General features: G+C 53.8%; 2 protein-coding genes across 7 annotated transcripts in view; both read right to left on the bottom strand.

Annotated features, from left to right (window-relative positions):
• Window positions 1-651, bottom strand: part of LOC115126058 (aryl hydrocarbon receptor nuclear translocator) — a 42,643-nt gene extending 41,992 nt beyond the window's left edge. For 2 of the 4 annotated variants that reach the window (XM_065027820.1, XM_065027821.1), the window contains exon 1: window positions 350-651. In XM_065027820.1, coding sequence (XP_064883892.1) covers window positions 350-386 — 37 coding nt within the window. In that variant the 5' untranslated portion in view covers window positions 387-651. The remainder of the gene's footprint in view (window positions 1-349) is intronic. The other 2 variants (XM_065027822.1, XM_065027823.1) reach the window with 1 other exon arrangement.
• A 6,650-nt stretch (window positions 652-7,301) lies between these two features.
• cers2b (ceramide synthase 2b) overlaps window positions 7,302-25,429 on the bottom strand; it is a 68,143-nt gene continuing 50,015 nt past the window's right edge. For all 3 annotated transcript variants that reach the window (XM_065027818.1, XM_065027817.1, XM_065027819.1), the window contains exons 6-11: window positions 25,285-25,335; window positions 24,219-24,311; window positions 23,420-23,548; window positions 22,970-23,076; window positions 22,613-22,766; window positions 7,302-7,459 (exon numbers count right to left, since the gene is read on the bottom strand). In XM_065027818.1, coding sequence (XP_064883890.1) covers window positions 7,328-7,459; window positions 22,613-22,766; window positions 22,970-23,076; window positions 23,420-23,548; window positions 24,219-24,311; window positions 25,285-25,335 — 666 coding nt within the window. In that variant the 3' untranslated portion in view covers window positions 7,302-7,327. The remainder of the gene's footprint in view (window positions 7,460-22,612; window positions 22,767-22,969; window positions 23,077-23,419; window positions 23,549-24,218; window positions 24,312-25,284; window positions 25,336-25,429) is intronic.

Here is a 25,429-nt window from a genome sequence, read left to right as displayed (position 1 = left end):
GGCAACATTAACATCAGGTCATGCCAGCTAAATGTAAGACAAGCTATTTGCCAAGGTTGGTAACTAACTTGCTAACTTCGATTTTGCAAGAAAGACAGAAACGTCAATAGCTAGCTAAGTAGCTAGCTAGTTAAATTATTCAAGTCAAAGTCAAATATTCAGTTAGCTTGCTTTCGCTGGCCAGTTAGCGCAGCTGGGGCTAAGCTATCTAGCTCCCTAATGCTGTCATCAGACGCAATCTGGAGAAAGTGACAGATTCGGTCAAAGGGCCACGGATCGCCAAATTTCCACCTGCATTATCACCTGTAACATTTGAACTTATTCCCACAAGCTTCAAACTTTACTGTACCTGGGTTAGAAGAGTCCATGTCCGGGTTGAATAACATAAACAAACCAAGTTACAGTAAACTGCGGAAATTTCCTCAGTCCACAATCCTCTCAGATTTACCGATTTGAATTATATCAGCAAATAAAGAGGCGACGTCATGACTCGTGTTTCTTCATCATCAGCCAGTGGGGGAAATTACAAAATAAGAACTAAAGTATCTATTTTCCTGTCCCTTTTCCTGTTTTCCCCGTTTAGAAACCTTCTAGATCCAAGATGGCGTTCACGGCTAACGGCAACAACTGTATAGGCGCCCAAGTCTGCTCTAGCTATGTAACATTTTTCTTCAATCATTAGCGGGATACAAGTGACATCCAATAGGAGGGCAACCCCAATGTTTGACCACTTACGCAGAATCACAGGCCAGAACCATCTGTATAATATTTTATTTGAGTCAAAGCAAGATCTTAACCTTTAAGATTATTTGAGTGATATGTCATACTCACATTATAATGTAATTTTGTATTATAATGCAATAAACCTACTACTCCTATTTCAGAAACGCATTGTATGTGTGTACACTAAAATAAGTGCACAATATACAATCCCTGTGTTTATAGAAGGTTATATAGGAGGTTATAGGCCTCAGTACCTAAACCAAGACATAGGAAACCTATACAGTGGGGCAAAAAAAGTATTTAGTCAGCCACCAATTGTGCAAGTTCTCCCACTTAAAAAGATGAGAGAGGCCTGTAATTTTCATCATAGGTACACTTCAACCATGACAGACAAAATGAGGAAAAGAAATCCAGAAAATCACATTGTAGGATTTTTAATGAATTTATTTGCAAATTATGGTGGAAAATAAGTATTTGGTCACCTACAAACAAGCAAGATTTCTGGCTCTCACAGACCTGTAACTTCTTTAAGAGGCTCCTCTGTCCTCCACTCGTTACCTGTATTAATGGCACCTGTTTGAACTTGTTATCAGTATAAAAGACACCTGTCCACAACCTCAAACAGTCACACTCCAAACTCCACTATGGCCAAGACCAAAGAGCTGTCAAAGGACACCAGAAACAAAATTGTAGACCTGCACCAGGCTGGGAAGACTGAATCTGCAATAGGTAAGCAGCTTGGTTTGAAGAAATCAACTGTGGGAGCAATTATTTGGAAATGGAAGATATACAAGACCACTGATAATCTCCCTCGATCTGGGGCTCCACGCAAGATCTCACCCCGTGGGGTCAAAATTATCACAAGAACGGTGAGCAAAAATCCCAGAACCACACGGGGGGACCTAGTGAATGACCTGCAGAGAGCTGGGACCAAAGTAACAAAGCCTACCATCAGTAACACACTACGCCGCCAGGGACTCAAATCCTGCAGTGCCAGACGTGTCCCCCTGCTTAAGCCAGTACATGTCCAGGCCCGTCTGAAGTTTGCTAGAGCATTTGGATGATCCAGAAGAAGATTGGGAGAATGTCATATGGTCAGATGAAACCAAAATAGAACGTTTTGGTAAAAACTCAACTCGTCGTTTTTGGAGGACAAAGAATGCTGAGTTACATCCAAAGAACACCATACCTACTGTGAAGCATGGGGGTGGAAACATCATGCTTTGGGGCTGTTTTTCTGCAAAGGGACCAGGACGACTGATCCGTGTAAAGGAAAGAATGAATGGGGCCATGTATCGTGAGATTTTGAGTGAAAACCTCCTTCCATCAGCAAGGGCATTGAAGATGAAACATGGCTGGGTTTTTTAGCATGACAATGATCCCAAACACATCGCCCGGGCAACGAAGGAGTGGCTTCGTATGAAGCATTTCAAGGTCCTGGAGTGGCCTAGCCAGTCTCCAGATCTCAACCCCATAGAAAATCTTTGGAGGGAGTTGAAAGTCTGTATTGCCCAGCAACAGACCCAAAACATCACTGCTCTAGAGGAATTGTGCATGGAGGAATGGGCCAAAATACCAGCAACAGTGTGTGAAAACCTTGTGAAGACTTACAGAAAACGTTTCACCTCTGTCATTGCCAACAAAGGGTATATAACAAAGTATTGAGATAAACTTTTGTTATTGACCAAATACTTATATTCCACCATCATTTGCATATTAATTAATTAAAAATCCTACAATGTGATCTTCTGGATTTTTTTTCCTCATTTTGTCTGTCATAGTTGAAGTGTACCTATGATGAAAATTACAGGCCTCTCATCTTTTTAAGTGGGAGAACTTGCACAATTGGTGGCTGACTAAATACTTTTTTCTCCCATTGTCCATCAGTGAGGAGAACTTCATAATTTGAGTGAGTAAAACAAACATTGGAATAGACAGGTTTGGCATAGTGATTCATGATCGTTGTTTTTATTATTAATGATAATACTTAAGCATCATAATACACACAAAAAAACACTGTAATTACGTGACTGTTGTTTTTCCAAAGCGACGGGGGAAGAGAGGAAGATTGGTCAAGGTTAGTACAAATGAACGAGGGTTGGAATGGGGATGTGAAAGGCTGTGAGGGGAGGATCTCAGAATGAGGGAGGAGATGGATGAGCAGAAGGAGTAGGGAACAATAAGAAGCTAAAGAAAGAGGGAGAAAGGATGAATGAGGATGAGAGGAGCTGAAGAAGGTAGAAAGGCTGTGAGGGGAGGATCTCAGAATGAGGGAGGAGATGGATGAGTAGAAGGAGTAGTGAACAATAAGAAGCTAAAGAAAGAGGGAGAAAGGATGAATGAGGATGAGAGGAGCTGAAGAAGGTAGAAAGGTGAGAGGGGAGGATCTCAGAATGAGGGAGGAGATGGATGAGTAGAAGGAGTGGCGAACGATAAGAAGCTAAAGAAAGAGGGAGAAAGGATGAATGAGGATGAGAGGAGCTGAAGAAGGTAGAAAGGCTGTGAGGGGAGGATCTCAGAATGAGGGAGGAGATGGATGAGTAGAAGGAGTAGTGAACAATAAGAAGCTAAAGAAAGAGGGAGAAAGGATGAATGAGGATGAGAGGAGCTGAAGAAGGTAGAAAGGTGAGAGGGTAGGCTATCCCATACATTACAGATAAGGCACTTAACATACAACAACAATTGAAAATATATAATGATAAAAATACAACACTTCCATTGTTCCATGTATCATACTTTTGCTTACTCAGCAATTGAGTTGCTAAAATCCAAACTCAAGAAAAATCCAAACTTTTCTGAAACAATGATGTCAAACATGAAACATGACTGTAAACCTGTTTCTCAAAGGAATCATACCTCAAATCACTCTAGAATAACAGAAAAACACATACCACACACACGGGATGATCTAATCCGGGGCAGTATGGCCTAACAAATCTGCCCTAAATAAAGCATCAATTACAATGGCCCTTTCCAGTCTCCTGAGAAGAAATGTCCTGTTCTGACCAACCAATCCAGGCCCCCGATGAATATCCATCATGATGCATGATATCATCAGTGTGGGTCAGGATTCTACTGGATCATTGTGCCCAGAAACAGATTGGACTGGACCAAACCAGACTGGCATTCAACTCTGCAAACATTTGCAGAAAATGTTCATCCTTACAAGGTCATTGTTGAAGAAATAGTACACAATCAAGTGTTTTCAATAGAATAGAACAGTTCGCTCCTGTTGTCGAACATTCTTGGTGAATTGGATTGTTGGTGGGCGCTCAGAGTTGGGAGCTTCATAATCGTTAGCGGAGTTGAATGCATCTTTAGTCGATGACATGCGTCATACCACACTGCAATGAAACCACAACTGGTCCATACTGGTCTTAACTGGTCTAGACTGGAAAACAGTTCAAATATTGCTTTTAAAAAAATCTGAATGATTGACATTCTATTTGGGATCTGTTGTTTTTTTGCCTTTACATTTACAATGGCAATTTTTGTTTTTGAAAAAACTGTTGAAATATACTGAAAATAAAGTTCTGCCTGTGTGACCTTGGTAAGATGTCAATGACACTCAGAAGATATACTGAAATAGTCACGCACATACAGAGCGAAAACATGATAAAACTGTTTGATAACAAGTATTTTCCTCTCCGATGTCAACGGAGAGTGTCTACAGACAGAGCGTTACCACTGGCACATAAACATGACATCAGCAGAGGAAGGAGAGCATCATTCAGAATCAGCAGAATCTCAATATACCCCAAAACGATTTAACACTTTGTTTGAAGGACTGCTTATAAGCTGCTTATAAACATGATTACATTGTTTATGAACCAGTTATTCACATTATTACATTGTTTATTAACCATTCAACAAAGCAGTTTATTAACAGGCCCTCAAATCAAGGTCCATACAGTGCAGTCGGTTAAATCTTGTTGTGTCTCTTTTCTAAAGTCTGTCTTTCATGGCAACTGGAGCATTGGACATAAAGACACATGGACAAAACATGCTTATAGCAGGTTGAGCAACAACAAGGTGAGTGAAAAATAACAGAACAAGGTAAAAGCACCATAGTCTGGCTGTAAGGCACATGAGTACAGTAAGAAGAGCCATACTAGAAGCAGCATCACACTTTCTCCCCTTCCTTCTCCCCTTTCTTCTCTTCTTCCTTCTCCCCTTTCTTCTCTTCTCCCCTTTCTTCTCTTCTTCCTTCTCCCCTTCTTCCTCCTCCCCTTCCTCCTCTTCTCCCCTTTCTTCTCTTCTCCCCTTCCTTCTCTTCTTCCTTCTCTTCTCCCCTTCTTTTCTCCCCTTTCTTCTCCCCTTCCTTCTTTTCTCCCCTTTCTTCTCTTCTCCCCTTCCTTCTCTTCTCTCCTTCCTTCTCTTCTCTCCTTCCTTCTCTTCTCCCCTTCCTTCTCTTCTCTTCTCCCCTTCCTTCTCTTCTCCCCTTCCTTCTCTTCTTCCTTCTCTTCTCCCCTTCCTTCTCTTCTCCCCTTTCTTCTCCCCTTCCTTCTTTTCTCCCCTTCCTTCTCTTCTCCCCTTCCTTCTCTTCTCTCCTTCCTTCTCTTCTCCCCTTCCTTCTCTTCTCTTCTCCCCTTCCTTCTCTTCTCCCCTTCCTTCTCTTCTCCCCTTCCTTCTCTTCTCCCCTTCCTTCTCTTCTCCCCTTCCTTCTCTTCTCCCCTTCCTTCTCTTCTCCCCTTTCTTCTCTTCTCCCCTTCCTTCTCTTCTCCCCTTCCTTCTCATCATTCTGTCCTCTCTTCCATTCACATCATTTTGAACACTCTTTTAGAGGGACTGAAATCACACAGATGTTCCCAATGCTATTCCTTAACTTGTGTGTGTGTGTGTGTGGTGGTGGTGGTGGTGGTGGGGGGGTATTCTCATGAACAAATTGAGTTACAAAACCATGATGCATGATATCATTCTGAGGACTAAGATGTCTAGTTTTAGGGGAAAGTGTCATGTAAAAAAAAAATGAAAAATACATTTTCATTACTGAAATGCGTACTGATTAAATTAATGGTAATTTTATAAAAATACATATTTAAAAAAAACTAACTTATTTAAATAAAACAAAATATGTTGCTGTAGTTTCTCCATAAATTATAAAAATTGTATACTAGTTGAAGTTTACATTAAACTATAATATTTATTACATACAAGCAGTGTCTGTGGATATGTCTCATTACCATTTTTTTCAAGTTCCTATAAAACTCCAGTTTTTAAATAAACATTTCTTCACCCATGATGCATCATCTAGAGTAGTCCTTAGAAAACAGCTTAAAGAGCTCAAATTGGGGAAAAGTCTGATTTTAATTTTATAATAATTGTCATTTTAAAATATGTGTATTTTCAGTGTTATGTTTAACTCAGGCATTTTCATTAGGGGAGCAATGTTAAAAAATATTATAAATATTGATTTATAACTTTTTTGGACTTCAAAAACGAATGAGAATTTTGTGAAAATGTTGGTAGAATGCATAATATCTAATAAAAAACTAATAATAATTATGAAATAGATACATATAGATCCTAATCTCAGTTATTCAAGAGGACATTTTGTGAAAAATGACTAAATGTATTTTTTTATTACAGTTTTGTGAGAATTACCCGTGTGTGTGTGTTATTAATGGACTATAATAACAGGTCCATGCCAATTAATGTAGTATATCCAAAATTGTGTGTGTGATTGAGTGTTTATAATGTAGAACAGTGTATCTAACCACAGGTACAGGTCTACCTGTAGTTCTCAGGCTTTAGGAATGCCTTTCCTTCTCCTTCGTCCATTTTCCCTACCACTCTGTCCCTTTCCTCTTCTCTCCATCTCTCCCTTTCCCCTTCCCTCCATCTCTCCCTTTCCCCTTCCCTCCATCTCTCCCTTTCCTCTTCCCTCCATCTCTCCCTTTCCCCTTCCCTCCATCTTCCCTTCCCTCCATCTCTCCTTTCCCTTCCCTCCATCTCTCCTTTCCCCTTCCCTCCATCTCCCCTTCCCCTTCCCTCCATCTCTCCCTTTCCCTTCCCTCCATCTCTCCCTTTCCCCTTCCCTCCATCTCTCCCTTTCCCCTTCCCTCCATCTCTCCCTTCCCCTTCCCTCCATCTCTCCCTCTCCCTTTCCCCTTCCCTCCATCTCTCCTTCCCCTTCATCTCCCTTTCCCCTTCCCTCCATCTCTCCCTCTCCCTTTCCCCTTCCCTCCATCTCTCCCTTTCCTCTTCTCTCCATCTCTCCCCTTCCCTCCATCTCTCCCTTCCTCCATCTCTCCTTTCCCCTTCCCTCCATCTCTCTCCTTTCCCCTTCCCTCCATCTCTCCCTTTCCCCTTCCCTCCATCTCCCCTTCCCCCTCCCTCCATCTCTCCTTCCCCTTCCCTCCATCTCCCTCTCCCTTTCCCCTTCCTCCCCTTTCCCTTCCCTCCATCTCTCCCTCTCCCTTTCCCCTTCCCTCCATCTCTCCCTTTCCCCTTCCCTCCATCTCTCCCTTTCCCCTTCCCTCCATCTCTCCCTTCCCCTTCCCTCCATCTCTCCCTCTCCCTTTCCCCTTCCCTCCATCTCTCCCACTCTGCTGAGTGAGGGATGTGAATTCTTCACACTCTTACTTCCTGGCACACGTTTTCATTACTCCGTCTTGCGGTGGTTGTTGTGAGCGGCGTGACCATTCTGCACCGCACCTTTCTTCTCCACCCCCTCCTCTTCCTCCCCTGACTCGTCTGTCTCTTCTTTATCGCTCCTCTCATCCTCCACCTTTTCCTGAAGCGAAAGGAGAGAAAGAAAGAGAGGTGTGTTTAGAAACATGTCATCCGTCCAGAGACAATACTTTTCCTTTCCACAAACTGAACCCAAACCAGACTGCTGCTCTTTATCAGCTGGGCTTTCCAACACATATCAACGTGTGATTTCTGAATAAACTTTCTCTCTCCTCCACCCACCCCTCCTCTCCCAGTCTCTCTACTCCACCTACCCACCCCTCCTCTCCCAGTCTCTCTACTCCACCTACCCACCCCTCCTCTCCCAGTCTCTCTCCTCCACCCACCCCTCCTCTCCCAGTCTCTCTACTCCACCTACCCACCCCTCCTCTCCCAGTCTCTCTCCTCCACCCACCCCTCCTCTCCCAGTCTCTCTCCTCCACCCACCCCTCCTCTCCCAGTCTCTCTACTCCACCTACCCACCCCTCCTCTCCCAGTCTCTCTCCTCCACCCACCCCTCCTCTCCCAGTCTCTCTCCTCCACCCACCCCTCCTCTCCCAGTCTCTCTACTCCACCCACCCCTCCTCTCCCAGTCTCTCTCCTCCACCCACCCCTCCTCTCCCAGTCTCTCTACTCCACCACCCACCCCTCCTCTCCCAGTCTCTCTCCTCCACCCACCCCTCCTCTCCCAGTCTCTCTACTCCACCCACCCCTCCTCTCCCAGTCTCTCTCCTCCACCCACCCCTCCTCTCCCAGTCTCTCTCCTCCACCCACCCCTCCTCTCCCAGTCTCTCTCCTCCACCTACCCACCCCTCCTCTCCCAGTCTCGCTCCTCCACCCACCCCTCCTCTCCCAGTCTCTCTACTCCACCCACCCCTCCTCTCCCAGTCTCTCTCCACCACCCACCCCTCCAGTCCCAGTCTCTCTCCTCCACCCACCCCTCCTCTCCCAGTCTCTCTCCTCCACCTACCCACCCCTCCTCTCCCAGTCTCTCTCCTCCACCCACCCCTCCTCTCCCAGTCTCTCTCCTCCACCTACCCACCCCTCCTCTCCCAGTCTCTCTCCTCCACCCACCCCTCCTCTCCCAGTCTCTCTCCTCCTCCACCTACCCACCCCTCCTCTCCCAGTCTCTCTCCTCCACCCACCCACCCCTCCTCTCCCAGTCTCTCTCCTCCTCAACATACCCACCCCTCCTCTCCCAGTCTCTCTCCTCCACCCCCCACCCCTCCTCTCCCAGTCTCTCTCCTCCACCTACCCACTCCTCCTCTCCCAGTCTCTCTCCTCCACCTACCCACCCCTCCTCTCCCAGTCTCTCTCCTCCACCCCCACCCCTCCGCTCCCAGTCTCTCTCCTCCACCCCCACCCCTCCTCTCCCAGTCTCTCTCCTCCACCCCCACCCCTCCTCTCCCAGTCTCTCTCCTCCACCTACCCCCCCCCTCTCCCAGTCTCTCTCCTCCACCCACCCACCCCTCCTCTCCCAGTCTCTCTCCTCCACATACCCACCCCTCCTCTCCCAGTCTCTCTCCTCCACCCCCCACCCCTCCACTCCCAGTCTCTCTCCTCCACCTACCCACTCCTCCTCTCCCAGTCTCTCTCCTCCACCTACCCACCTCTCCTCTCCCAGTCTCTCTCCTCCACCCCCACCCCTCCTCTCCCAGTCTCTCTCCTCCACCCCCCCTCCTCCTCTCCCAGTCTCTCTCCTCCACCTACCCACCCCTCCTCTCCGTCTCTCTCCTCCACCTACCCACCCCTCCTCTCCCAGTCTCTCTCTCCTCCACCTACCCACCCCTCCTCTCCCAGGCTCTCTCCTCCACCCCCACCCCTCCTCTCCCAGTCTCTCTCCTCCACCTACCCACCCCTCCTCTCCCAGTCTCTCTCCTCCTCCATCTACCCACCCCTCCTCTCCCAGTCTCTCTCCTCCTCCACCTACCCACCCCTCCTCTCCCAGTCTCTCTCCTCCACCCCTCCTCTCCCAGTCTCTCTCCTCCTCCATCTACCCACCCCTCCTCTCCCAGTCGCTCTCCTCCACCCACCCATCCCTCCTCTCCCAGTCTCTCTCCACCCCCCACCCCTCCTCTCCCAGTCTCTCTCCTCCACCCCCACCCCTCCTCTCCCAGTCTCTCTCCTCCTCCATCTACCCACCCCTCCTCTCCCAGTCTCTCTCCTCCACCCACCCACCCCTACTCTCCCAGTCTCTCTCCTCCTCCACACCCACCCCTCCTCTCCCAGTCTCTCTCTCCACCCCCACCCCTCCTCTCCCAGTCTCTCTCCTCCACCTACCCACTCCTCCTCTCCCAGTCTCTCTCCTCCACCTACCCACCCCTCCTCTCCCAGTCTCTCTCCTCCACCTACCCACCCCTCCTCTCCCAGTCTCTCTCCTCCACCCCCACCCCTCCTCTCCCAGTCTCTCTCCTCCACCTACCCACCCCTCCTCTCCCAGTCTCTCTCCTCCTCCATCTACCCACCCCTCCTCTCCCAGTCTCTCTCCTCCTCCACCTACCCACCCCTCCTCTCCCAGTCTCTCTCCTCCACCTACCCACCCCTCCTCTGCCAGTCTCTCTCCTCCTCCACCCCCCACCCCTCCTCTCCCAGTCTCTCTCTTCCACCCCCACCCCTCCTCTCCCAGTCTCTCTCCTCCTCCATCTACCCACCCCTCCTCTCCCAGTCTCTCTCCTCCACCTACCCACCCCTCCTCTCCCAGTCTCTCTCCTCCTCCACCCCCACCCCTCCTCTCCCAGTCTCTCTCCTCCACCCCCCACCCCTCCTCTCCCAGTCTCTCTCCTCCACCCCCCACCCCTCCTCTCCCAGTCTCTCTCCTCCACCTACCCACCCCTCCTCTCCCAGTCTCTCTCCTCCCCCACCCACCCCTCCTCTCCCAGTCTCTCTCCTCCACATACCCACCCCTCCTCTCCCAGTCTCTCTCCTCCACCCCCCACCCCTCCTCTCCCAGTCTCTCTCCTCCACCTACCCACCCTCCTCTCCCAGTCTCTCTCCTCCACCTACCCACCCCTCCTCTACCAGTCTCTCTCCTCCTCCTACCCACCCCTCCTCTCCCAGTCTCTCTCCTCCACCCCCACCCCTCCTCTCCCAGTCTCTCTCCTCCACCTACCCACCCCTCCTCTCCCAGTCTCTCCTCCTCCACCTACCCACCCCTCCTCTCCCAGTCTCTCTCCACCACCCACCCCTCCAGTCCCAGTCTCTCTCCTCCACCCCCCCCCTCCTCTCCCAGTCTCTCTCCTCCACCTACCCACCCCTCCTCTCCCAGTCTCTCTCCTCCACCCACCCCTCCTCTCCCAGTCTCTCTCCTCCACCTACCCACCCCTCCTCTCCCAGTCTCTCTCCTCCACCCACCCCTCCTCTCCCAGTCTCTCTCCTCCTCCACCTACCCACCCCTCCTCTCCCAGTCTCTCTCCTCCACCCACCCACCCCTCCTCTCCCAGTCTCTCTCCTCCTCCACCTACCCACCCCTCCTCTCCCAGTCTCTCTCCTCCACCCCCACCCCTCCTCTCCCAGTCTCTCTCTCCTCCACCTACCCACTCCTCCTCTCCCAGTCTCTCTCCTCCACCTACCCACCCCTCCTCTCCCAGTCTCTCTCCTCCACCTACCCACCCCTCCTCTCCCAGTCTCTCCTCCTCCCCCCCCCACCCCCCTCCTCTCCCAGTCTCTCTCCTCCACCCCCCACCCCTCCTCTCCCAGTCTCTCTCCTCCTCCACCCCCACCCCTCCTCTCCCAGTCTCTCTCCTCCACCTACCCACCCCTCCTCTCCCAGTCTCTCTCCTCCACCCACCCACCCCTCCTCTCCCAGTCTCTCTCCTCCACATACCCACCCCTCCTCTCCCAGTCTCTCTCCTCCACCCCCCACCCCTCCACTCCCAGTCTCTCTCCTCCACCTACCCCTCCTCCTCTCCCAGTCTCTCTCCTCCACCTACCCACCCCTCCTCTCCCAGTCTATCTCCTCCACCTACCCACCCCTCCTCTCCCAGTCTCTCTCCTCCACCCCCACCCCTCCTCTCCCAGTCTCTCTCCTCCACCCCCACCCCTCCTCTCCCAGTCTCTCTCCTCCACCTACCCACTCCTCCTCTCCCAGTCTCTCTCCTCCACCTACCCACCCCTCCTCTCCGTCTCTCTCTCCTCCACCTACCCACCCCTCCTCTCCCAGTCTCTCTCCTCCACCTACCCACCCCTCCTCTCCCAGGCTCTCTCCTCCACCCCCCCTCCTCTCCCAGTCTCTCTCCTCCACCTACCCACCCCTCCTCTCCCAGTCTCTCTCCTCCTCCATCTACCCACCCCTCCTCTCCCAGTCTCTCTCCTCCTCCACCTACCCACCCCTCCTCTCCCAGTCTCTCTCCTCCACCCCCCCCCACTCCCAGTCTCTCTCCTCCTCCATCTACCCACCCCTCCTCTCCCAGTCGCTCTCCTCCTCCACCCACCCATCCCTCCTCTCCCAGTCTCTCTCCACCCCCCACCCCTCCTCTCCCAGTCTCTCTCCTCCACCCCCCACCCCTCCTCTCCCAGTCTCTCTCCTCCTCCATCTACCCACCCCCTCCTCTCCAAGTCTCTCACCTCCACCTACCCACCCCTACTCTCCCAGTCTCTCTCCTCCTCCACCACCCACCCCTCCTCTCCCAGTCTCTCTCATCCACCCCCACCCCCTCCTCTCCCAGTCTCTCTCCTCCACCTACCCACTCCTCCTCTCCCAGTCTCTCTCCTCCACCTACCCACCCCTCCTCTCCCAGTCTCTCTCCTCCACCTACCCACCCCTCCTCTCCCAGTCTCTCTCCTCCACCCCCACCCCTCCTCTCCCAGTCTCTCTCCTCCACCTACCCACCCCTCCTCTCCCAGTCTCTCTCCTCCTCCATCTACCCACCCCCTCCTCTCCCAGTCTCTCTCCTCCTCCACCTACCCACCCCTCCTCTCCCAGTCTCTCTCCTCCACCTACCCACCCCTCCTCTGCCAGTCTCTCTCCTCCTCCACCCCCACCCCTCCTCTCCCAGTCTCTCTCTTCCACCCCCCACCCCTCCTCTCCCAGTCTCTCTCCTCCTCCATCTACCCACCCCTCCTCTCCCAGTCTCTCTCCTCCACCTACCCACCCCTCCTCTCCCAGTCTCTCTCCTCCTCCACCCCACCCCTCCTCTCCCAGTCTCTCTCCTCCACCCCCACCCCTCCTCTCCCAGTCTCTCTCCTCCACCCCCACCCCTCCTCTCCCAGTCTCTCTCCTCCACCTACCCACCCCTCCTCTCCCAGTCTCTCTCCTCCACCCACCCACCCCTCCTCTCCCAGTCTCTCTCCTCCACATACCCACCCCTCCTCTCCCAGTCTCTCTCCTCCACCCCCCACCCCTCCACTCCCAGTCTCTCTCCTCCACCTACCCACCCCTCCTCTCCCAGTCTCTCTCTCCTCCACCTACCCACCCCTCCTCTCCCAGTCTCTCTCCTCCACCTACCCACCCCTCCTCTCCCAGTCTCTCTCCTCCACCCCCACCCCTCCTCTCCCAGTCTCTCTCCTCCACCTACCCACCCCTCCTCTTCCAGTCTCTCTCCTCCTCCATCTACCCACCCCTCCTCTCCCAGTCTCTCTCCACCACCCACCCCTCCAGTCCCAGTCTCTCTCCTCCACCCCCACCCCTCCTCTCCCAGTCTCTCTCCTCCACCTACCCACCCCTCCTCTCCCAGTCTCTCTCCTCCACCCACCCCTCCTCTCCCAGTCTCTCTCCTCCACCTACCCACCCCTCCTCTCCCAGTCTCTCTCCTCCACCCACCCCTCCTCTCCCAGTCTCTCTCCTCCTCCACCTACCCACCCCTCCTCTCCCAGTCTCTCTCCTCCACCCCCCACCCCTCCTCTCCCAGTCTCTCTCCTCCTCCACATACCCACCCCTCCTCTCCCAGTCTCTCTCCTCCACCCCCCACCCCTCCTCTCCCAGTCTCTCTCCTCCACCTACCCACTCCTCCTCTCCCAGTCTCTCTCCTCCACCCCCACCCCTCCTCTCCCAGTCTCTCTCCTCCACCTACCCACCCCTCCTCTCCCAGTCTCTCTCCTCCACCCCCCACCCCACCCCTCCTCTCCCAGTCTCTCTCCTCCACCCCCCACCCCTCCTCTCCCAGTCTCTCTCCTCCACCCCCACCCCTCCTCTCCCAGTCTCTCCTCCTCCACCTACCCACCCCTCCTCTCCCAGTCTCTCTCCTCCACCCACCCACCCCTCCTCTCCCAGTCTCTCTCCTCTCCTCCACCCACCCCTCCTCTCCCAGTCTCTCTCCTCCACCCCCCACCCCTCCTCTCCCAGTCTCTCTCCTCCACCTACCCACTCCTCCTCTCCCAGTCTCTCTCCTCCACCTACCCACCCCTCCTCTCCCAGTCTCTCTCCTCCACCCCCCACCCCTCCTCTCCCAGTCTCTCTCCTCCACCCCCACTCCTCCTCTCCCAGTCTCTCTCCTCCACCTACCCACTCCTCCTCTCCCAGTCTCTCTCCTCCACCTACCCACCCCTCCTCTCCGTCTCTCTCCACCTACCCACCCCTCCTCTCCCAGTCTCTCTCCTCCACCTACCCACCCCTCCTCTCCCAGTCTCTCTCCTCCACCCCCCACCCCTCCTCTCCCAGTCTCTCTCCTCCACCTACCCACCCCTCCTCTCCCAGTCTCTCTCCTCCTCCATCTACCCACCCCTCCTCTCCCAGTCTCTCTCCTCCTCCACCTACCCACCCCTCCTCTCCCAGTCTCTCTCCTCCACCCCCACCCCTCCACTCCCAGTCTCTCTCCTCCTCCATCTACCCACCCCTCCTCTCCCAGTCGCTCTCCTCCACCCACCCATCCCTCCTCTCCCAGTCTCTCTCCACTCCCCCACCCCTCCTCTCCCAGTCTCTCTCCTCCACCCCCACCCCTCCTCTCCCAGTCTCTCTCCTCCTCCATCTACCCACCCCTCCTCTCCAAGTCTCTCACCTCCACCTACCCACCCCTACTCTCCCAGTCTCTCTCCTCCTCCTCCACACCCACCCCTCCTCTCCCAGTCTCTCTCATCCACCCCCCCTCCTCCTCTCCCAGTCTCTCTCCTCCACCTACCCCTCCTCCTCTCCCAGTCTCTCTCCTCCACCTACCCACCCCTCCTCTCCCAGTCTCTCTCCTCCACCTACCCACCCCTCCTCTCCCAGTCTCTCTCCTCCTCCATCTACCCACCCCTCCTCTCCCAGTCTCTCTCCTCCTCCACCTACCCACCCCTCCTCTCCCAGTCTCTCTCCTCCACCTACCCACCCCTCCTCTCCCAGTCTCTCTCCTCCACACCCCACCCTCCTCTCCCAGTCTCTCTCTTCCACCCCCACCCCTCCTCTCCCAGTCTCTCTCCTCCTCCATCTACCCACCCCTCCTCTCCCAGTCTCTCTCCTCCACCTACCCACCCCTCCTCTCCCAGTCTCTCTCCTCCTCCACCCCCACCCCTCCTCTCCCAGTCTCTCTCCTCCACCCCCACCCCTCCTCTCCCAGTCTCTCTCCTCCACCCCCACCCCTCCTCTCCCAGTCTCTCTCCTCCACCTACCCACCCCTCCTCTCCCAGTCTCTCTCCTCCACCCCCACCCCTCCTCTCCCAGTCTCTCTCCTCCACCCCCCACCCCTCCTCTCCCAGTCTCTCTCCTCCACCTACCCACTCCTCCTCTCCCAGTCTCTCTCCTCCACCTACCCACCCCTCCTCTCCGTCTCTCTCCTCCACCTACCCACCCCTCCTCTCCCAGTCTCTCTCCTCCACCTACCCACCCCTCCTCTCCCAGTCTCTCTCCTCCACCCCCCACCCCTCCTCTCCCAGTCTCTCTCCTCCACCTACCCACCCCTCCTCTCCCAGTCTCTCTCCTCCTCCATCTACCCACCCCTCCTCTCCCAGTCTCTCTCCTCCTCCACCTACCCACCCCTCCTCTCCCAGTCTCTCTCCTCCACCCCCACCCCTCCACTCCCAGTCTCTCTCCTCCTCCATCTACCCACCCCTCCTCTCCCAGTCGCTCTCCTCCACCCACCCATCCCTCCTCTCCCAGTCTCTCTCCACCCCCACCCCTCCTCTCCCAGTCTCTCTCCTCCACCCCCACCCCTCCTCTCCCAGTCTCTCTCCTCCTCCATCTACCCACCCCTCCTCTCCAAGTCTCTCACCTCCACCTACCCACCCCTACTCTCCCAGTCTCTCTCCTCCTCCACACACCCACCCCTCCTCTCCCAGTCTCTCTCATCCACCCCCCACCCCTCCTCTCCCAGTCTCTCTCCTCCACCTACCCACTCCTCCTCTCCCAGTCTCTCTCCTCCACCTACCCACTCCTCCTCTCCCAGTCTCTCTCCTCCACCTACCCACCCCTCCTCTCCCAGTCTCTCTCCTCCACCTACCCACCCCTCCTCTCCCAGTCTCTCTCCTCCACCCCCACCCCTCCTCTCCCAGTCTCTCTCCTCCACCTACCCACCCCTCCTCTCCCAGTCTCTCTCCTCCTCCATCTACCCACCCCTCCTCTCCCAGTCTCTCTCCTCCTCCACCTACCCACCCCTCCTCTCCCAGTCTCTCTCCTCCACCTACCCACCCCTCCTCTCCCAGTCTCTCTCCTCCTCCACCCCCCACCCCTCCTCTCCCAGTCTCTCTCTTCCACCCCCCACCCCTCCTCTCCCAGTCTCTCTCCTCCTCCATCTACCCACCCCCTCCTCTCCCAGTCTCTCTCCTCCACCTACCCACCCCTCCTCTCCCAGTCTCTCTCCTCCTCCACCCCCCACCCCTCCTCTCCCAGTCTCTCTCCTCCACCTACCCACCCCTCCTCTCCCAGTCTCTCTCCTCCACCCACCCACCCCTCCTCTCCCAGTCTCTCTCCTCCACATACCCACCCCTCCTCTCCCAGTCTCTCTCCTCCACCCCCACCCCTCCACTCCCAGTCTCTCTCCTCCACCCCCACCCCTCCTCTCCCAGTCTCTCTCCTCCACCTATCCCTCCTCATCTCCCAGTCTCTCTCCTCCACCTACCCACCCCTCCTCTCCCAGTCTCTCTCCTCCACCTACCCACCCCTCCTCTCCCAGTCTCTCTCCTCCTCCATCTACCCACCCCTCCTCTCCCAGTCTCTCTCCTCCTCCACCTACCCACCCCTCCTCTCCCAGTCTCTCTCCTCCACCCCCACCCCTCCACTCCCCAGTCTCTCTCCTCCTCCATCTACCCACCCCTCCTCTCCAAGTCTCTCTCATCCACCCCCACCCCTCCTCTCCCAGTCGCTCTCCTCCACTCACCCATCCCTCCTCTCCCAGTCTCTCTCCACACCCCCACCCCTCCTCTCCCAGTCTCTCTCCTCCACCCCCACCCCTCCTCTCCCAGTCTCTCCTCCTCTCCATCACCCACCCCTCCTCTCCAGTCTCTCTCATCCACCCCCACCCCTCCTCTCCCAGTCTCTCTCCTCCACCTACCCACTCCTCCTCTCCCAGTCTCTCTCCTCATCTACCCACCCCTCCTCTCCCAGTCTCTCTCCTCCACCTACCCACTCCTCCTCTCCCAGTCTCTCTCCTCCTCCATCTACCCACCCCTCCTCTCCCAGTCGCTCTCCTCCACCACCCATCCCTCCTCTCCCAGTCTCTCTTCACCCCCCACCCCTCCTCTCCCAGTCTCTCTCCTCCACCCCCCACCCTTCCCAGTCTCTCTCCTCCTCCATCTACCCACCCCTCCTCTCCCAGTCTCTCTCCTCCACCTACCCACCCCTACTCTCCCAGTCTCTCTCCTCCTCCACATACCCACCCCTCCTCTCCCAGTCTCTCTCCTCCACCCCCCACCCCTCCTCTCCCAGTCTCTCTCCTCCACCTACCCTCCTCCTCTCCCAGTCTCTCTCCTCCACCTACCCACCCCTCCTCTCCCAGTCTCTCTCCTCCACCTACCCACCCCTCCTCTCCCAGTCTCTCTCCTCCACCCCCCACCCCTCCTCTCCCAGTCTCTCTCCTCCACCTACCCACCCCTCCTCTCCCAGTCTCTCTCCTCCTCCATCTACCCACCCCTCCTCTCCCAGTCTCTCTCCTCCTCCATCTACCCACCCCACCCCTCCTCTCCCAGTCTCTCTCCTCCTCCACCTACCCACCCCTCCTCTCCCAGTCTCTCTCCTCCTCCACGTACCCACCCCTCCTCTCCCAGTCTCTCTCCTCCTCCATCCCCCACCCCTCCTCTCCCAGTCTCTCTCCTCCTCCGCCTACCCACCCCTCTTCTCCCAGTCTCTCTCCTCCACCTACCCACCCCTCCTCTCCCAGTCTCTCTCTCCACCCCCACCCCTCCTCTCCCAGTCTCTCTCCTCCTCCATCTACCCACCCCTCCTCTCCCAGTCTCTCTCCTCCTCCACCTACCCACCCCTCCTCTCCCGGTCTCTCTCCTCCACCTACCCACCCCTCCTCTCCCAGTCTCTCCTCCTCCACCTTCCCACCCCTCCCAGTCTCTCTCCTCCACCCCCCACCCCTCCTCTCCCAGTCTCTCTCCTCCTCCATCTACCCACCCTCCTCTCCCAGTCTCTCTCTCTCCTCCATCTACCCACCCCTCCTCTCCCAGTCTCTCTCCTCCTCCATCTACCCACCCCTCCTCTCCCAGTCTCTCTCCTCCTCCACCTACCCACCCATCCTCTCCCAGTCTCTCTCCTCCTCCACCTACCCACCTCTCCTCTCCCAGTCTCTCTCCTCCTCCACATACCCACCCCTCCTCTCCCAGTCTCTCTCCTCCTCCACCCTACCCACCCCTCCTCTCCCAGTCTCTCTCCTCCTCCACCCCCCCACCCCTCCTCTCCCAGTCTCTCTCCTCCTCCACCTACCCACCCCTCCTCTCCCAGTCTCTCTCCTCCACCTACCCACCCCTCCTCTCCCAGTCTCTCTCCTCCACCCCCACCCCTCATCTCCCAGTCTCTCTCCTCCTCCATCTACCCACCCCTCCTCTCCCAGTCTCTCTCTCTCCTCCATCTACCCACCCCTCCTCTCCCAGTCTCTCTCCTCCTCCATCTACCAACCCCTCCTCTCCCAGTCTCTCTCCTCCTCCATCTACCCACCCCTCCTCTCCCAGTCTCTCTACTCCACCTACCCACCCCTCCTCTCCCAGTCTCTCTCCTCCACCCCCCCTCCTCTCCCAGTCTCTCTACTCCACCCACCCCTCCTCTCCCAGTCTCTCTCCTCCACCCACCCCTCATCTCCCAGTCTCTCTCCTCCACCTACCCACCCCTCCTCTCCCAGTCTCTCTCCTCCACCCCCCACCCCTCCTCTCCCAGTCTCTCTCCTGCACCTACCCACCCCTCCTCTCCCAGTCTCTCTCCACCCCCACCCCTCCTCTCCCAGTCTCTCTACTCCACCCACCCCTCCTCTCCCAGTCTCTCTCCTCCACCCACCCACCCCTCCCCCAGTCTCTCTCCTCCACCTATCCCACCCACCCCTCCTCTCCCAGTCTCTCTCCTCCACCTACCCACCCCTCCTCTCCCAGTCTCTCTCCTCCACCCACCCACCCCTCCTCTCCCAGTCTCTCTCCTCCACCTATCCCACCCACCCCTCCTCTCCCAGTCTCTCTCCTCCACCTACCCACCCCTCCTCTCCCAGTCTCTCTCCTCCACCCCCACCCCTCCTCTCCCAGTCTCTCTCCTGCACCTACCCACCCCTCCTCTCCCAGTCTCTCTCCACCCCCCACCCCTCCTCTCCCAGTCTCTCTCTCCTCCACCCACCCACCCCTCTCCCCAGTCTCTCTCCTCCACCTATCCCACCCACCCCTCCTCTCCCAGTCTCTCTCCTCCACCTACCCACCCCTCCTCTCCCAGTCTCTCTCCTCCACCCACCCACCCCTCCTCTCCCAGTCTCTCTCCTCCACCTACCCACCCCTCCTCTCCCAGTCTCTCTCCTCCACCCACCCACCCACCCCTCCTCTCCCAGTCTCTCTCCTCCACCTATCCCACCCACCCCTCCTCTCCCAGTCTCTCTCCTCCACCTACCCACCCTCCCTCTCCCAGTCTCTCTCCTCCACCCCCCACCCCTCCTCTCCCAGTCACTCTCCTCCACCTACCCACCCCTCCTCTCCCAGTCTCTCTCCTCCACCCACCCACCCACCTCTCCTCTCCCAGTCTCTCTCCTCCACCCCCCACCCCTCCACTCCCAGTCTCTCTATGTCTCTACTTCTGTTTCCCACATATTCATTTCTCTCTCACATACAAGAAAAACAATAAAGATAGACTGGGTTGTGTGTTCAGTGTTGTCAGGATGCGTGTGCAATGCTGTAATGGCTGTATGTAGTGTTGTCAGGATGTGTGTCTGTGTGTGTGTGTAGTGTTGTCAGTGTGTGTAGTGTTGTCAGGATGTGTGTTCAGTGTTGTCAGGATGTGTGTGTGTGTAGTGTTGTCAGGGTGTGTGTGTGTGTGTAGTGTTGTCAGGGTGTGTGTGTGTGTGTGTAGTGTTGTCAGGGTGTGTGTGCAGTGTTGTCAGGGTGTGTGTGCAGTGTTGTCATGGTGTGTGTGTAGTGTTGTCAGGGTGTGTGTGTGTGTAGTGTTGTCAGGGTGTGTGTGTAGTGTTGTCAGGGTGTGTGTGTGTGTGTAGTGTTGTCAGGGTGTGTGTGTGTAGTGTTGTCAGGGTGTGTGTGTGTAGTGTTGTCAGGGTGTGTGTAGTGTTGTCAGTGTGTGTGTGTAGTGTTGTCAGGGTGTGGGTAGTGTTGTCAGGGTGTGTGTGTGTAGTGTTGTCAGGGTGTGTGTGTGTAGTGTTGTCAGGGTGTGTGTGTGTAGTGTTGTCAGGGTGTGTGTAGTGTTGTCAGGGCGTGTGTGTGTAGTGTTGTCAGGGTGTGTGTGTGTGTGTAGTGTTGTCAGGGTGTGTGTGTGTAGTGTTGTCAGGGTGTGTGTAGTGTTGTCAGGGTGTGTGGGTGTAGTGTTGTCAGGGTGTGGGTAGTGTTGTGGGTGTGTGTAGTGTTGTCAGGGGTGTGTGTGTGTAGTGTTGTCAGGGTGTGTGTGTAGTGTTGTCAGGGTGTGTGCAGTGTTGTCAGGGTGTGTGTGTAGTGTTGTCAGGGTGTGTGTGTAGTGTTGTCAGGGTGTGTGTGTAGTGTTGTCAGGGTGTGTGTGTAGTGTTGTCAGGGTGTGTGCAGTGTTGTCAGGGTGTGTGTGTAGTGTTGTCAGGGTGTGTGTGTAGTGTTGTCAGGGTGTGTGTGTTGTGTTGTCAGGGTGTGTGTGTAGTGTTGTCAGGGTGTGTGTGTAGTGTTGTCAGGGTGTGTGTAGTGTTGTCAGGGTGTGTGCAGTGTTGTCAGGGTGTGTGTGTAGTGTTGTCAGGGTGTGTGCAGTGTTGTCAGGGTGTGTGTGTAGTGTTGTCAGGGTGTGTGTGTAGTGTTGTCAGGGTGTGTGTGTAGTGTTGTCAGGGTGTGTGTGTAGTGTTGTCAGGGTGTGTGTGTAGTGTTGTCAGGGTGTGTGTGTAGTGTTGTCAGGGTGTGTGTGTGTAGTGTTGTCAGGGTGTGTGCAGTGTTGTCAGGGTGTGTGTGTGTAGTGTTGTCAGGGTGTGTGTGTAGTGTTGTCAGGGTGTGTGTAGTGTTGTCAGGGTGTGTGTGTAGTGTTGTCAGGGTGTGTGCAGTGTTGTCAGGGTGTGTGTGTAGTGTTGTCAGGGTGTGTGCAGTGTTGTCAGGGTGTGTGTGTAGTGTTGTCAGGGTGTGTGTGTGTGTGTAGTGTTGTCAGGGTGTGTGTGTAGTGTTGTCAGGGTGTGGGTGCAGTGTTGTCAGGGTGTGTGTGTAGTGTTGTCAGGGTGTGTGTGTAGTGTTGTCAGGGTGTGTGTGTAGTGTTGTCAGGGTGTGTGTGTAGTGTTGTCAGGGTGTGTGTGTAGTGTTGTCAGGGTGTGTGTGTAGTGTTGTCAGGGTGTGTGTGTGTAGTGTTGTCAGGGTGTGTGCAGTGTTGTCAGGGGTGTGTGTGTGTAGTGTTGTCAGGGGTGTGTGTGTAGTGTTGTCAGGGTGTGTGTAGTGTTGTCAGGGTGTGTGTGTAGTGTTGTCAGGGTGTGTGCAGTGTTGTCAGGGTGTGTGTGTAGTGTTGTCAGGGTGTGTGCAGTGTTGTCAGGGTGTGTGTGTAGTGTTGTCAGGGTGTGTGTGTGTGTGTAGTGTTGTCAGGGTGTGTGTGTAGTGTTGTCAGGGTGTGGGTGCAGTGTTGTCAGGGTGTGTGTGTAGTGTTGTCAGGGTGTGTGTGTAGTGTTGTCAGGGTGTGTGTGTAGTGTTGTCAGGTTGTGTGTGTAGTGTTGTCAGGGTGTGTGTAGTGTTGTCAGGGTGTGTGTAGTGTTGTCAGTGTGTGTGCAGTGTTGTCAGGGTGTGTGTGTAGTGTTGTCAGGGTGTGTGTGTAGTGTTGTCAGGGTGTGTGTGTAGTGTTGTCAGGGTGTGTGTAGTGTTGTCAGGGTGTGTGTGTAGTGTTGTCAGGGTGTGTGTGTAGTGTTGTCAGGGTGTGTGTGTAGTGTTGTCAGGGTGTGTGTAGTGTTGTCAGGGTGTGTGTAGTGTTGTCAGGGTGTGTGCAGTGTTGTCAGGGTGTGTGTGTAGTGTTGTCAGGGTGTGTGCAGTGTTGTCAGGGTGTGTGTGTAGTGTTGTCAGGGTGTGTGCAGTGTTGTCAGGGTGTGTGTGTAGTGTTGTCAGGGTGTGTGTGTAGTGTTGTCAGGGTGTGTGTAGTGTTGTCAGGGTGTGTGTGTAGTGTTGTCAGGGTGTGTGTGTAGTGTTGTCAGGGTGTGTGTAGTGTTGTCAGGGTGTGTGTAGTGTTGTCAGGGTGTGTGCAGTGTTGTCAGGGTGTGTGTGTAGTGTTGTCAGGGTGTGTGTGTAGTGTTGTCAGGGTGTGTGTGTAGTGTTGTCAGGGTGTGTGTGTGTAGTGTTGTCAGGGTGTGTGTGTAGTGTTGTCAGGGTGTGTGTAGTGTTGTCAGGGTGTGTGTAGTGTTGTCAGGGTGTGTGTGTAGTGTTGTCAGGGTGTGTGCAGTGTTGTCAGGGTGTGTGTGTAGTGTTGTCAGGGTGTGTGCAGTGTTGTCAGGGTGTGTGTGTAGTGTTGTCAGGGTGTGTGTGTAGTGTTGTCAGGGTGTGTGTGTAGTGTTGTCAGGGTGTGTGTGTAGTGTTGTCAGGGTGTGTGTGTAGTGTTGTCAGGGTGTGTGTGCAGTGTTGTCAGGGTGTGTGTGTAGTGTTGTCAGGGTGTGTGTAGTGTTGTCAGGGTGTGTGTGTAGTGTTGTCAGGGTGTGTGTGCAGTGTTGTCAGGGTGTGGGTGCAGTGTTGTCAGGGTGTGGGTGCAGTGTTGTGTACATACATCGCTGCTCAGGAAGCGGACGGCCATACGCAGAATGAGGATGGCCCAGAAGATATGGAGACACTGCAGCACCATCATAAGTAAATTCAGGAAGTAGTATCCAAAGAACGGAGAGTACATAGTCATCGGATAAATGTACGTAGAATAAATGATGCTGAGAGAGAGGATGGGGGGGGGGGGCAAGAAGAGCAATAACATCAGTAACAACCAACAGACAATTAACAGACATGTATGATGCTAATCAGAATGTGTTGTTCACTGACTTGCCTAGTTAAAGGTTACATAAGTAAAACAATCAGAATGGCTGTGAGAGACAGATCATTGGTGTGTGGTGGGAGTGTTCAGGTGTCATCTCACTAGAAGGGGAAGATATAGAGTCTAGTGAAGATGAAGACGGCAGCGAAGAGGAAGAAGACGTAGTTACTGGTGTTTCTCCATCCAGCATAGATGAATATCTTAGCGGACTATCAGAGAGAGAGGGAGAGAGAGAAAGGTTGTTGTTGATAGAAAATCATTGTAATGTCATATTTCTTCCACCAGGTGACAGTACTAAATCTCTCCATATCTCCACTTCTCCAATATCAGTAGTACTTTGTCCACTTCCTGGTTTATCAAATAAAATGGGATTTCCTTGTGGGTGATTCCCCTGTGGGCCCCACCTACAAACTACATGTGCTAACTGTAAGTTGTTTTGGATAACAGCAACTACTAAATCACCATAGTGTTATTGTGTTTATTATCGTATCATGGCAGTGATATTATTATCATGTTATGTTGGTGACCCAGCTCTCCTGTAATTGGTTGTACCTCCAGTAAATAGTCGGAGGAGTCGTGCAGCAGCATGATGAGCGTACCCGCTCTGATGTAGTTGACACACCAGGAGAAACTGATGAGGAAGATGGTGGCCATATGGTGAACCATCTGCTCCTTAAAGTCCTACACAGAGGAAGGTTAGGGTTTGTGTTTTGTTACCTTGATAACATTCGGATCCTTCACACACACACACACACACACACACACACACACGCCTGCACGCACACACACACACACATGCCTGCACGCACACACACACACACACACACACAGTTGACATCATTTAGCAGGTACACACGGTCTGTACTGACCTGACCCTAGTGGAGTAGAGTCCACTGACAAACTCCCCTTTAACCTCCGGCTCCACACACACAAACACGTCATATCAGTCCAATGTCCACCTCCTGCAGTTGCCCCCTGGCCCCTGTCCCTATACACACTGACACTTACATCAGTGCCATGACAGTAACCCCTGGTCGTCAGTACAGGGGCAACACCATGGCGACAGCAGGAGAGGGATCGGAAAGACTGGCTTACTGTTTTCAATGAATCACTTGTAGCTAACAGAGTGTGCAGCCTTGGTTAACCACTATCCCTGATCTTGTCAACTGCACTCCCCCATGTATGGAAGAATCTTCAGGTGATCTGCGTGCTGTATTGATTGACTCTTAAAGTGAATAGGACTGTAAGTAAAGGGATTCTGTACCACCATTTTAGTGGTTGATTTGTATACTGTATTCTTGATTGTTACAAGCATAGTGTGCTTCATAGAGCAGGCAGGGTGCACACTTACTTTCCGTTTGACGTCTGACGCCACACTGAAGATTAGAGAGACGTAGAAACCCAGCTCTATCATATAGTACCAATACTGAGATGGCAGGAGAGTCTGGGGGAGAGATGAGAGATTGAGGGATGGAGAGAGAAATGGATGAGGGATGGAGGGAAATAGATGAGGGAAGGAGGGAAATAGATGAGGGAAGGAGGGAAATAGATGTGGGATGGAGACAGAAATAGATGAGGGATGGAGAGAGAAATAGATGAGGGATAGAGAGAGAAATAGATGAGGGATAGAGGGAAATAATGAGGGTTGAAGGGATGGAAAGAGAAATAGATGAGGGATGGAGGTAAATAGATGAGGGATAGAGGGAAATAGATGTGGGATGGAGACAGAAATAGATGAGGGATGGAGAGAGAAATAGATGTGGGATGGAGACAGAAATAGATGAGGGATAGAGGGAAATAATGAGGGATGAAAGGATGGAGAGAGAAATAGATGAGGGATGGAGGGAAATAGATGAGGGATAGAGGTAAATAATGAGGGATGAAGGGAAATAGATGTGGGATAGAGACAGAAATAGATGAGGGATGGAGGGATGGAGAGAAATTGACGAGGGATGGAGAGAGAAATAGATGAGGGATGAAGGGAAATAGATGAGGGATGGAGAGAGAAATAGATGAGGGATGGAGGGAAATAGATGAGGGATGGAAAGAAATTGATGAGAGATGGAGGGATGGAGAAAGAAATAGATGAGGGATGGAGGGATGGAGAGAGAAATAGATGAGGGATGAATGGAAATAGATGAGAGATGGAGGGATCGAGGGAAATTGATGAGATGGAGGGATGGAGAGAAATTGATGAGAGATAGAGGGATAGGGAGAGAGATGGGATGGGGAGAGAGAGAGAGGAGAGAAAGAGCAAGATAATATCAACATACATTGATACTTCCATAATATGCTTTCTGAACACAGTCAAACACTGGATATAACATGATAATGATTGATTATGATATATGCCTTCCAATGACTTTCCTATGTTACAATGTATTAGTTACCACTCATCAATAACCAGAGGGACATACCAGAATAGGGAAGCCCTGCCACATCTCCTTAAAGTCATACAGCCAGGGTTTCTGAGAGAGGGAGAGAGTCATACATAAATCAGACACTTCTAACTTCAGTCACAGAGAAATACAGCATTGAAACAGATAAATCATTTTCACACCC

The sequence above is a fragment of the Oncorhynchus nerka genome, linkage group LG14, assembly GCF_034236695.1.
Source record: "Oncorhynchus nerka isolate Pitt River linkage group LG14, Oner_Uvic_2.0, whole genome shotgun sequence".
Taxonomy (NCBI): domain Eukaryota; kingdom Metazoa; phylum Chordata; class Actinopteri; order Salmoniformes; family Salmonidae; genus Oncorhynchus; species Oncorhynchus nerka.
The sequence above is the reverse complement of the archived record's forward strand: the minus strand, read 5'-3'. Positions and strand labels throughout refer to the sequence as shown.